General features: G+C 34.3%; 1 protein-coding gene across 3 annotated transcripts in view; it reads left to right on the top strand.

Annotated features, from left to right (window-relative positions):
* LOC150105818 (uncharacterized) overlaps window positions 1–12,890 on the top strand; it is a 116,894-nt gene that overhangs the window by 85,753 nt on the left and 18,251 nt on the right. For all 3 annotated transcript variants that reach the window (XM_090393606.1, XM_090393604.1, XM_090393605.1), the window contains exons 3-5: window positions 2,919–3,105; window positions 3,537–3,641; window positions 12,003–12,209. In XM_090393606.1, the coding sequence (XP_090249732.1) occupies window positions 2,919–3,105; window positions 3,537–3,641; window positions 12,003–12,209 (499 nt within the window). The remainder of the gene's footprint in view (window positions 1–2,918; window positions 3,106–3,536; window positions 3,642–12,002; window positions 12,210–12,890) is intronic.

Consider the following 12,890-nt stretch of genomic DNA (forward strand, 5'->3'; position numbering starts at 1 on the left):
AAATAGATGTCACTGCCTTGGATGTTCTCAGAAAAAAATGACAAAACGGAAACTTGTAAATGCGAGAAGTGATTCTTTAAGAAATTCGGATACTCACAACAATATTATCTGAAAAATAATATTTTTGTGATTTTTTTGCGAGACCACTATCAACCATAAAATTATTAGAAAATTAATAATTAACCAAATGTTATTTCTAATTATAATCAAAGTTAAGTGTTTAATGATTAGTCGTTCGTGAACTCATCCATTCAACAATATCTCTCTAGATATCATATTAAAATGCATATATCATTTAAATTCTCACATAATGTAAATCAAGTCGATTGTTACTACTGCACGTGTTTAAGCAGTTGAATTTGGCATTTTCCCAAGAAATATAAATACTGTACTTTACATAAATTAACAGATAGAGGAGACTATCTTCATTATGAACAAAATAAGATCATTCTTCAACTTTAGAATAATCGGCATTCGCAACATTTTGATCGGTAGACGTGTTATCTCCAAGAAAGCACCTATGATGAAGAACAGTCAGTTAATTTCACTGACCTTTTTCATTTGCATTATGTGCTTTACTTAACCATTATGACATCAGAATTTTATAGAATGAAAAAAAAAATGGAAACGATTGTCTTCATTAAATCCGCGATGTAAGCGTTTTCGCTGTCGAATTTCAATCTTCATCTTGCGCTTTACACTTTGTTCACTTCTTTTATTTTTTTCTCCTTTAGATCTTCCTGATTTTCCTTCATTTTTTTTCTTTTCAGATATCGTTTTACAGGTCGCAAGAAGTGATATCTCCATTTGACACGGATGTTCTTAGTACTCTAGGGAAGTTTGAACTATCGGTGTAAATTTTTAATAGAGTGCCTCAGGCTTCAAGAACGTACTCACTCATGCTGCTGTGTTCTAACACACACACACACACCTCTATGCCGTAGTTTTCCATCACTCTGATGGAAAACTACGGCATTTCTCCGTGCACTACATTTCAAACAGTATTCCTTTATAAAAACTAAGCTTAGCTTGCCATATGGCATTATTTGTCATGTGTGAAACATTTCATGTACTTTTTTAAAATTTTATATCAACTTTCATCATTGTTATATATGAACCACCTTCGGGGGATTCACAGGATACTATTATAGCAGCACATAATCATTTTTTCATTATTACTGGCTTTCTACCATCAATTTTCAAATTAATGTTACTTAACGGTTCTGCAACATTGTCAGATTTGACATTTTGATCTTCTAAGGCACTAATAAGCTGCATAAATCTATCTAGCTCGTAGTTTTAAGCTGGGTTTCTTTTTCGGCATACATACTTTTTGCTAACTTTTCTTTTAAAGTGACCATAACACCTTAACCCTGCTTAGGCATTCTTGAATGTTAACATTTTCATGTTTCTCTCTAATATTGTCATTTTTCATGATTATCCCACTGATGCCATTTGTTATTTTCCCCAATTTTCTTCAAACCATTTACGTCTATGGTCTGTAACTTTTGATCAACCGTTTTGTTTTTAATCCAGCTTTTCGATTCCTAAGTTAAAATTTGTTTGTAAACAGTCTTGCTTACAACTAGTTCAGTGTTTTGACTGATTTCTAAATTTATTCAGCTTTGTTTATTCCACTGTCTATTTCAATATTTAGTTTGCCATTTTCTTTATGCTTTACTAAATAGCTGAAAAATGTTTGCTTCTTCTATAGATTTTCCATCCAGGAAGCAGCCGATGCTTTCAATTTTACAGTCTGTTTTCATAGATTGTCTTTTTTTCATTGCTGAATTTCATACCAAATTTGCTATAATAGCCACTCAGTTCAGTTAAAAAGTCTTAAAGGCTTGTACAAGATTTATTTAAGAGTATAACAACAAGAGATGAGTTGAATATCTATAATTTTGACATGTTTAACGCCACTTTCTTTCATGATGTTATCCATACAAATGGCGAATAAGAGAGAAGACAGAGTTCATCGTTATCTACATCTGGTTTTACACCAAACTACCTTCTTGCATAGCCCTCTATTCTCTTACAACTTAAGTATAGGCCATCCATAACTAAAATCATAAATGATTTCAGATCCTGAAGAAACATTTGTTCAGATTAATAATGTTTTTATGTAGGGTAGCACATCTCTCAAAATTATCTTCCATAAAAGAATTTCTCTGAAATCAATCGAAGGGCAGCCTTAGCAGTAGAATGTTTCCCATCGAAGTCTAACAGGACTTTAGGCTATTTAAGTGCATGAAGGCTATCGAAACAGTGTAGCATCTGTTCAACAATGGAATGAATAATACTGAAAAGATGCCTATGTTAGTTTCAAAAGTAATTAATAAAAACAACGACCCAGAAGAGTCCTCCAACAGATGCGATTGGACAGCGAGTCACAGTGGAAGAGAAATAAAGAGAATATTTTATTTTGAGGTTGTGTCATATAGTATGGAATATTTTCTGTTGTTACAAACATCCGGTCATTCTGAAAACAATAAGATTCATTAGTCTTCAGATATTCAAATTCGAAATTCATGCCAAAATAAATTTCAAAAATTTGAAGCATCAAAAATTTCTGGTACGGATATGTCGTACTTATTTGAGTTTATAACGAAGGGATCTTTGGATACGTTTCAATTTAACTAGGTATCTCAGAAGACATATTTTAGCATCTTTGAATCTGAGTCGTTTTTTCCCCCCCGCGTGTCTTTCCCTATGATAAAACAGGTAAGTGGAAATCAAGGTAAGAAAATTGAATTTTCTTACCTTGAGATACTTTGAGATATAGCAAATTTCTATCATAATGTCCGAGATATTAGTATTAATGACAAATATTTATGGTATTCATATGATAGAACTTATTGTCATTTAAAAAAATATATATATAATGGAAGACTTTTTTTTTTTTTTCTTAACTCCAGCGAAGACGCAATTTCGCCTATTACTGTTCACATGGAAAATGACCGTAGGGTGATAGTAGTAGAAAGTGAAGCTCTTCGCGCTGCCCTTTCAAGTAACAGCCTGAGCGACAAGGAACGTATACTGACAGAAATGATCAGTCAACTTCAACAACTCAGGGAACAGCTGTTGGCTCAACAACACCCTCATGTAAGTAGCAGTATTAAAATTTGAATTTTTTCCATAACATCAGTAACAGCGCAAATTAAAACATGCTGACGATTCCTGAGAATTAAGCTTCTGAAAAAAAAAATTAATTATAATAAGTAAGAGCATTTTCTTCTATCTATAGTCATTTAGAAAACCAATTTATTTATTTATTTTTTAAATCTGTTTAAGGAAATCTTTATTTCAAAGCACTTTTGATCGTGCTGCCATCTTGTGACAGATTATGTAACATGATAATCAGCTTGTGCAATGCATGGCTTCGACATTTCAAATATTAAAACTTTCAGATCTGTTTTTAAATAAGTAACAAGCAGAATGACAATAAACTTTTACACTAATTTAAATGATTAAATCATGATTTATTTAGTAACGATACAGTAAATTTTGCTTAGATATTTTAACTACTTCTCTAGGTACAAAGGAACTGCAAATATATTAAACAAGAGGGGAGTGAAACCGAACAGGAAATAAACGAAAGTCAGAGCGAGCAAAAAGAGATGGATGTTCCAGAACTGCAGGTGCGTTTGTGGCAGAAAAAGAGTACATTTACTTAATTGAATAGCGATATCCCTTAAAAGCAGTCAAGTATTTTACTGGGTTGAGACTCTTTGTTTTGTATTTCCAACATAAAATAACATTTCACGTCAGTAAAAGAAAAGATATTTTCTATTATAAATGTTCAAAAGGCATGACCTCTACAGACAATTCCGCAACGATTCTGGCTTTTAAAGTACCTGATTTGAATAGTGTTCTGGAAATATCAGGAACTTTCCGAATGCAATTTCCGTCCGAACAATTCATTGTCTGTGAACAGCTACGCATTACGTCATCCGTACATATTTATATTCATTAGAAAATATTTTTATTATTATAGGCCAGAGGTTGACAACCCGTGGGCCTCTGATTATATACATGTGATCAAAGAGGGGCTACGTCTATAATACCCACAATAAGCAAATAGATGTAAATTTAAATTTCGATTTCTCAGTAGGAAATCGCAATTAAATAAACGTAACATATATTTATAGCAACCAATTTGCACAAAATAATATTAAAAATAGATATTACTGTGAAATGTGTTTTATTTTATCCAAAGCTATTTGTTTGTTTGTTTCTAGAGAGAAATCACAATAGATTGATACCGTTTCCTGCTGACTTTGTGAATGTTAGTATTGCCTGCATTTCATTAATAAGTGAGTTTATAAGGTTTTCAATTATTGCTGTAATAAAGAAGAAGCGCTTGTTTTATCTTACGCTGCAAGTGTAAAAAAGAAAAAAGAACTTGCATTTAGTCCGGAGGTGTGTATGAAACTTACTGTCTTGCTTATTAGAGGCCTGAAGTGCTTGAGAGTAAATGAGACAAAATATGGACTCCAGAGCAGGGTTTCTGGATTATGTAAAAATTAAATCAAAATATAAACAAATAAATAAAAAAAAAAAAACCTTATCCCCAGAACCAATGCGGCTTAGTCGGTATTCACTATGACCTTTAATTAGAAAGATTTGAATCCCGTCTAGTACGCGACGAATCTTTATAAAAGCATTTTAAATGAAGTTATGTTGGCCAGTCTTATATGGAGGTGGCAGGATTTTTTCCTCCTGGAAATTCGTTTTTTTCTCCCCCCCCACATCCTGCCAAACAGGCAAACCTTGCAAAAACTGCAAGGCTACACATGCAGTTAGCAGTCAAAATACACAATGAAGATTGAATTACCCTCCCCATCACAAGCAGTAAACAGGATATTTAAGAAGTCAAATTACTTGGCCATTAAGCCTAACCCGAAAGGGAAGATGGGTTCCACCTACCCACAGTATTAATGTACTATAGGTTTTACAACCTTTCTAGGGTGGGAATCACATTAAAAAGCATTATTATTATTTTTATTATTATTATACAAACACCTCCTGGAGTCAAGACTCATCGAGGGAGGCAATAGTAAGATGCCTTCTAACAGAGATAATGTTTATCATACGTCAGCTTAAATTTGTTCAATCTTTGTGCACTCACCAACTCATTTGGCAATAAATTCCACTAACCAACTATTCTCCATGCAAAAAAGTCATGCCGCACTCTATTATGCACCACACATTTTTACAACTTCCAAGAATAACCTCTTGTCTTTATCCCCTTCCCTCCTTCAACCCTTTGAAAAATATCCTATTTAATATGCATCCCTTAACAATTTATATCTCAATCATATCGCCCCTCCTCCGCCTGTTTATTAGAATCTGCAATTTACATTCTCTCAACCTGTCTTCATAGTCAGTATTCCACAATCATCTCGATATTGCTTTTGTTATCTGCAGGTGACCAAATCGATGCGCAGTAGTCCAGATATGGTCTAGAATGACCACATCTTTATCTCTATTTGTCAGTGCTCTTCTTAGTATAATGGCATTTCTTTGTGCTGTTTTTATCACTTTTGCAATATATCCATTGAATTTCAATTCTTTATTCACCAACATCCCAAGATCCCTAACTTCCATCTCCTGTAATGCAACGCTTCCAATATGACAAACAGCTTTGCTCTTTTGAGATCCAAAGTGTAAAACTGTACATTTACTGGTGTTAAATTGATATCCCCCCCCAGCTTGTCAACCCACATAGCCACTTTATTCAAATCAATCTGAAGCACCAGTACATCTACATCGCTCCCAATAACTTTTCCCAACTTAGCATCATCTGCAAACAGCTGAATATCAGTTGAATATCATAAATTTTGGCATTAAAATGTCCAGATAATTTCTATTTCTATGTATTTCTATTTTTTTAAATTTTGATAACTGATATGCACAATTAATAGGAACAGTACCATATTGTCAAATTATGGAATAAATCAATAATTGGATTATTTGTATTGAGCATTTTTTAAATTGTTGTATTATTATTACGCGACACCTCCAAGGAGTCCTTAGACCCATCTTGGAAGGGCATCCATTATGCAACAACATAGCGGATGCCCTTCCAAGTTTGCGCACTACGACATTAGTACCACCACCACCACCACCACCTTTTTTTTTTGCTTTAAGATTTTAATACATTTTTGAAAATTTCAAATATAGTCTGTCTGGAATGACTTCTAATGGGACTATATTGATCAAGTACATATAATAAACAACTATGTTATACCAACTAGTTTCACCAACTAAGGCTGTTGGCATCTTCAGGGTACATAACTGATGTAAGGCACTAAAAAGTAAAAAACTGTTACAAACTATAATCAACCGATTCCAATTATATTACACAAAGAACAGAGCGCGTGCAATACATGCATAGAGCGTGCATGATCTCACTTGTTGTTATTTAGGAACGTTCTATATTTGGCACTATAGTTCAGTTCTGGTGAGTTGAGCGATCTAATAAGGTTCTTCCAGATCACGGGCAAGATTAGTCCTTGGTTCTTGTTAAGGTTTTGTATGCAGCGGGCAACTGCTGTGGCTTCTTTAAAAATTCGGGAGCGGAAGTCCTCCTCTATGTAAGGAATTGTGCTTCTATCCCATTCTGTGATATGGTTCGTTCTTGAGAAATGAAAAGCTAACGCCGATTTTTCTTCTCTGTTATTATTGACGTCACCGATGTGTTCTTTTTGCCTAATTTCAAGGCTACTTGAAGTCTGGCCGATGTAATTCAAGCCGCACGAGCAGGTTATGTTGTAAACTCCAGCATATTTGAAGAAAGGATGGCTATCTTTTGGAGATCTTAACAATTGCCTAATCGTTTCTGTAGGTTTAAATGCCACTCTTATTTTGTGTGGTCTAAGGAGTCTTGCAATCTTATTTGAAACTATCCCTAAGTAGGGAATGACGATGGTAGAAATATAACGTATGTCATCTCGTTGTCTTTGGGGGGAGGGGGGGGTTCAGAGAAAAGTATCTTGTGGACGAGTCTTCGAGGAGATCCATTCATGGTAAGGTTGTTTGATATCAGGGATAGTTCTTCCTGGAGGGCTTGTTGATCTGTTGTAAGGAGAGAGAGGCACGGTTCTTCAGCATGTGTACAATGCTAAGTTTCTGAGAAATGTGGTGGGAGGAAGTGAAATGTAAATAATGTCCTTTATTGGTAGGTTTGCGGTAAACTGAGAGGTTGATACCACCAATCGTTAGCTTCTTAATTAAAGTGTCCAGAAATGGTAATTGGTTATCTTTTTCAAGTTCTAGAGTGAATTTGATTGTGTGGTGTAATGAGTTGATCTTGTTTAGAAAGTCTGACAGGTCCTTTTTTTGTGTGGTTACAAACAATAAAGCTATTGCCCACGTATCTCCACCATACTGTGGGTTTAGAGTCTGTTTCAGTTAAGATTTTACTTTCAAAATCCTCTATAAAGAGATCAGCACAAGATGGAGAGAGAGGGGGGGGGGCTACCCATTGCAAGGCCAGTCAATTGCTGATATATGGTTTTATTCCACATGAAAAAGTTTGATGTTAAACAATGACAGAACAGAGAAGTAATGTCTTGTGGGAGCAAACTTACCAAAATGTTGATGACTTCCTCCACAGGGATGTTAGTGAATAGAGATGTAACATCCAGGCTGGCGAGTAGATCCGTATTGGAGATTGAGATGTTGTTCAGTTTCTCTACGAAATGTTGCGAATTTCGTATATAAGTATCCGAATTATGGACGTGTGGTTTGAGGAGGCCTGCCAGGTGTTTAGATAACAGATAAGATAATCTCACTTTTTTCAAGAGATGTCGGAACAAGGAGATTATTCCAAAGTTTCCATTTTTAAAAGAACAATTCCATTCAAGACGAGCGAGACATATTTATTTTAAAACATCTTTGGCACTTCTACGTGAACGGATACAGCATACCAGATTTCTTTTAAGCCAAATAGATTTAGACTGTTACCAGATTTATGACGATATCTCTAGTACTTTAGACCAAGGTATATGGTCACTTTTGGACAGAATGGACAATATTAGCTATGATAAAGCCTTTACAACAAGCAAACGAAACCAAATAAAAAAATTCAACGAACTTTATACAAAACGTTTTAAATCAAAACCTTCTCTACCAGATAACAAAGTTATTTTTAATTTATTGGATCAGGTATTAACAAAACCAGAGATCAGTATACTTAAAAAAGGTTTCAATTTTGCGATAACACCTGATCATGTTCCTAAAGTGGATATCATTTGTAATATAGAAAAGGCAGTCTTGTCGTTACCGGAACCCATTGATATTAGATTAAAAAGTAGTATCATCTTCTCATCTTCCAGAACTCCTAACAAAAACATCACTCCTCTGGAAAAAAGAACATTGTATAGAAAAAGAAAGACATTATCATATTAAAGGCAAATAAGGGAAATTCCACAGTGATTTTAAACACCAGTGATTACGAAGATAAGATTAACAACAGCTTACTACGGGATACATCAACCTACCGTGTCCTAGTTGCAGATCCAACACTAAAGAATCACAATGACACACGATTTCATACGTCACATGGTAAACTGTCTATAGACTTAAAACGAAGGTTGAAATCTATGCATCCACTAACACCAAGATTATATGGTGCTCCTAAAGTACACAAAAATGGAATACCACTACGCCCGATTATAGATGGAATCAATTCGCCCACTTATCTGTTATCTAAACACCTGGCAGGCCTCCTCAAACCACACGTCCATAATTCGGATACTTATATACGAAATTCGCAACATTTCGTAGAGAAACTGAACGACATCTCAATCTCCAATACGGATCTACTCGCCAGCCTGGACGTTACATCTCTATTCACTAACATCCCTGTGGAGGAAGTCATCAACATTTTGGGAAGTTTGCTCCCACAAGATATTACATCTCTGTTACGTCATTGTTTAACATCAAACTTTTTCATGTGGAACAAAACCATATATCAGCAACTGACTGGCCTTGCAATGGGTAGCCCCCCCCTCTCTCCATCTTGTGCTGATCTCTTTATAGAGGATTTTGAAAGTAAAATCTTAACTGAAACAGACCCTAAACCAAAAGTATGGTGGAGATACGTGGGCAATATCTTTATTATTTGGAACCACACAAAAAATGGACCTGTCAGACTTTCTAAACAAGATCAACTCATTACACCACATAATCAAATTCACTCTAGAACTTGAAAAAGATAACCAATTACTCTTTCTGGAACTTTAATTAAGAAGCTAACGAATGGTGGTATCAATCTCTCAGTTTACCGCAAACCTACCAATACAGGACATTATTTACATTTCACTTCCTCCCACCACATTTCTCAGAAACTTAGCATTGTACACATGCTGAAGAACAGTGCCTCTCTCCTTACAACAGATCAACAAGCCCTCCAGGAAGAACTATCCCTGATATCTAACAACCTTACCATGAATGGATTTCCTCGAAGACTCGTCCACAAGATACTTTTCTCTGAACCTCCCCTCCCCAGTTTCAAATAAGATTGCAAGACTCCTTAGACCACACAAAATAAGAGTGGCATTTAAACCTACAGAAACAATTAGGCAATTGTTAAGATCTCCAAAAGATAGCCATCCTTTCTTCAAATATGCTGGAGTTTACAACATAACCTGCTCGTGCGGCTTGAATTACATCGGCCAGACTTCAAGTAGCCTTGAAATTAGGCAAAAAGAACACATTGGTGACGTCAATAATAACAGAGAAGAAAAATCGGGGTTAGCTTTTCATTTCTCAAGAACGAACCATATCATAGAATGGGATAGAAGCACAATTCCTTACATAGAGGAGGACTTCTGCTCCCGAATTTTTAAAGAAGCCACAGCAGTTGCCCGCTGCATACAAAACCTTAACAAGAACCAAGGACTAATCTTGCCCGTGATTTGGAAGAACCTTATTAGATCTCTCAATTCACCAGACCTGAACTACAGAGCCAACTATAGAACGTTCCTAATAACAACAAGTGAGATCATGCACGCTCTATGCATGTATTGTACGCGCTCTGTTCTTTGTCTAATATAATTGGAATCGGTTGATTATAGTTTATAACAGTTTTTTACTTTTTAGTGTCTTACACCAGTTATGTACCCTGAAGATGCTAATAGCCTTAGTTGGTGAAACTAGTTGGTATAACATAGTTGTTTATTATATGTACTTGATCAATACAGTCCCACTAGAAGTCATTCCAGAGATTTTATGGTCAAGAAAATGTAAACGTTTTTTTAATATAGTCTGTCTGCTTGTCCAAATTTAACTGTATGAAAATAAACAGAAAAGCTCTGTTGTTGTTGTTGTTGTTATTATTATTATTATTATTATTATTATTATTATTATTATTTTATTTTATTTTATTTTATTTATTATTATTTTTTCAATAATAATAAGTTTGAATATAAGACGAGTTCCAATATAAAATCATAGAACTACTGCGCTGTTTATTCCATCCCATCTTCCTTTATCAAGTTAGACTCAATAGTTTGTCATAGCCTTCAAATAAATTCCGTGTATTTCACTCAGAAAATCTAATGTCAGTTGTACATCCTTCCGGTAAAAATAATGACATTGATCGCCGCCCTTTTCATTGGTCATAAAATGCCACACATTGCCATATTAAAGACGAGCTTTACTAGTAATATACGTAAGCATAACATAATTAGCATACAGACTTCAAATAAATTCCATGTATTTCAATCAGGAACTTTAATGTCAATTGGTTATTTCTTACAGTAAAAAGAATTGCACCAATTTTTTCTTATTGCTTCGGGAATAAAAGATAATAAATTTTAAATTACGGCAATATTAATATGTTAATTAATGTGCGAAGTGTGAATACAAATGCATACACTTGATAATGCTAGCATTTGCGTTAGACCTGAAAATATACTGAAATGTCACTCACCTAAAACTTTGTAACGTTTAATTAACTTCGTTTGAATCGAATAAATAGTTGAAATATTTATTCCGAAAGTAAATTTTTCATTCCTTAATATTTTTAATTATAAGTTAATCCTCTGCCATATAAGAACTCTCTAATATGAAACGAAATAATAATAAAAATATAATAAAAATACTTTTGCTATAACGCGAACAAATTTTAGAACTTTAGTCGTCTGCTACTTATTGATTGTGCTGACATCTGGTATCAGAAATCGAAATTATGTAACTTCATTGTATAATTTACAAATACAGTACATCAAAAATGAATTAGATAGAAGGTTTATGACTATGTTTTTATCCCTATGTTTATGAAACTTTGCATATATTTTTAAGGATGTGTCGTATATATAATATATGCGCCATTGCCAGAATTGGGAAAAGTGGTATATTTTTCCAAGTCTACCAATTACAAATGTGCTGTTTTATCACAATTTAAAAAATATGACGACGTGTGTCCTGAATATACGTTCGTGTATATGCTCTTTTTTTATGACAGTGCGAACAAAATACTGTATCTATACCTTTTTTTTTTGATAAAATAAAAATTTCTTTTAAAATTTAATAAAATAAAATTAAAATCTCGTTTAAAGTTGTAACAATTTAGTGCATAACTTTATTATTCGATTTTCTATAAAATATTAAACAGGATTTTAAATTAAGAAAAATATAAAATTGATATTTTATTATTTTAATTAATTAAAACATAATTAAATACATTAATAACATAATGCTGTAATCAAAGAGTATGACTTTGTTCTCCCGTAAACCACATTGTCCAGTGAAGCAGTGATATGCATGGAGAAGTTAGCACGTGTGTTTAAAACATGGATTGATCTACTTAATTTCAAGAAAATCTATTTAATTTTAAAAATTCACTCTTTCCCGATAACCACTGTTATTTACTCACTTTTTCAATGATATCAAGTTACCTGTTTATTGAATTTTCATTGAAAAGCTTATCAACATTAACCGAAGACGAATTGCTTTTATTATTATTATTATTATTATTATTATTATTTTAGAGTCAAACCAGCGGCATCGAAACATCCTCCAGGTCTCTCTCCGACAATCCGTTTTTACCTATGTTCGATGGTGGTTTACCCAACGTGTCTCACTGTCCCTCTTCGTCTTCAGGCATGCCCACATCGTCATCCGTAGCATCTCATTTATCGTATCCACATACTACAACGGCTTCTTATTTAACGTCAGTGTTTGGTACAAATGCTAAGGTGAGTAGATGGCGATATTATGTCAAACTGTACACAGTAGAAGTCATATATTTGCAGTTGAATATCTGAAACTGCTGTAATTTTTGTTTATATTTCACATAAACAATAGTTCATAAACCGCTGTTTTTCCTTAAATACACCGTGAATTCAATTTACGAAGGCCCACACTCGGTCAAAATGTTGTGCACAGTTGATTTTGGAATCCCCAATTCATCTTCAGTAATCTCACGGACGATTTCGGGTTTTCTTTGATGAAAGCACGCACTTTTTGGATATTAACTTCGCTCAGTCCAGTTTTTGGACGGTCCGACTTTTCGTCGTCCTCAAGCGTCTCACGACCACTTTGAAATCGCTTAAACCCCTCGTAAACTTGAGTATGGGATAAGCATTCATCACCGTATGCTTTTTGAAGCATTTGATGCGTTTCGGTAAAACGTTTACCAAGTTTAACACAAAAGTCAATCGCAACTCTCTGTTTGAAACTCATTTTCCGACCGTTCGTCAAAACACACTGTCCCTCTTGGCACTATAACTCGGCTTCTAATGAAACAAATGTCATAAATAGTTGATACAACACTAATGAAGGTTGCCGCTTTCGACAACAAAAAGCTACAACACGGTGGCGCGACTAGTTTCTTCTATTTTCGAAAAGTTCGGGTTCTTTTTGGACAGAGGGTGTAT

Source organism: Typopeltis vanoorti, chromosome 6 (assembly GCF_054136105.1).
Source record: "Typopeltis vanoorti isolate ZY-2024b chromosome 6, IOZ_Tvanoo_1.0, whole genome shotgun sequence".
In the NCBI taxonomy this organism is placed as follows: domain Eukaryota; kingdom Metazoa; phylum Arthropoda; class Arachnida; order Uropygi; family Thelyphonidae; genus Typopeltis; species Typopeltis vanoorti.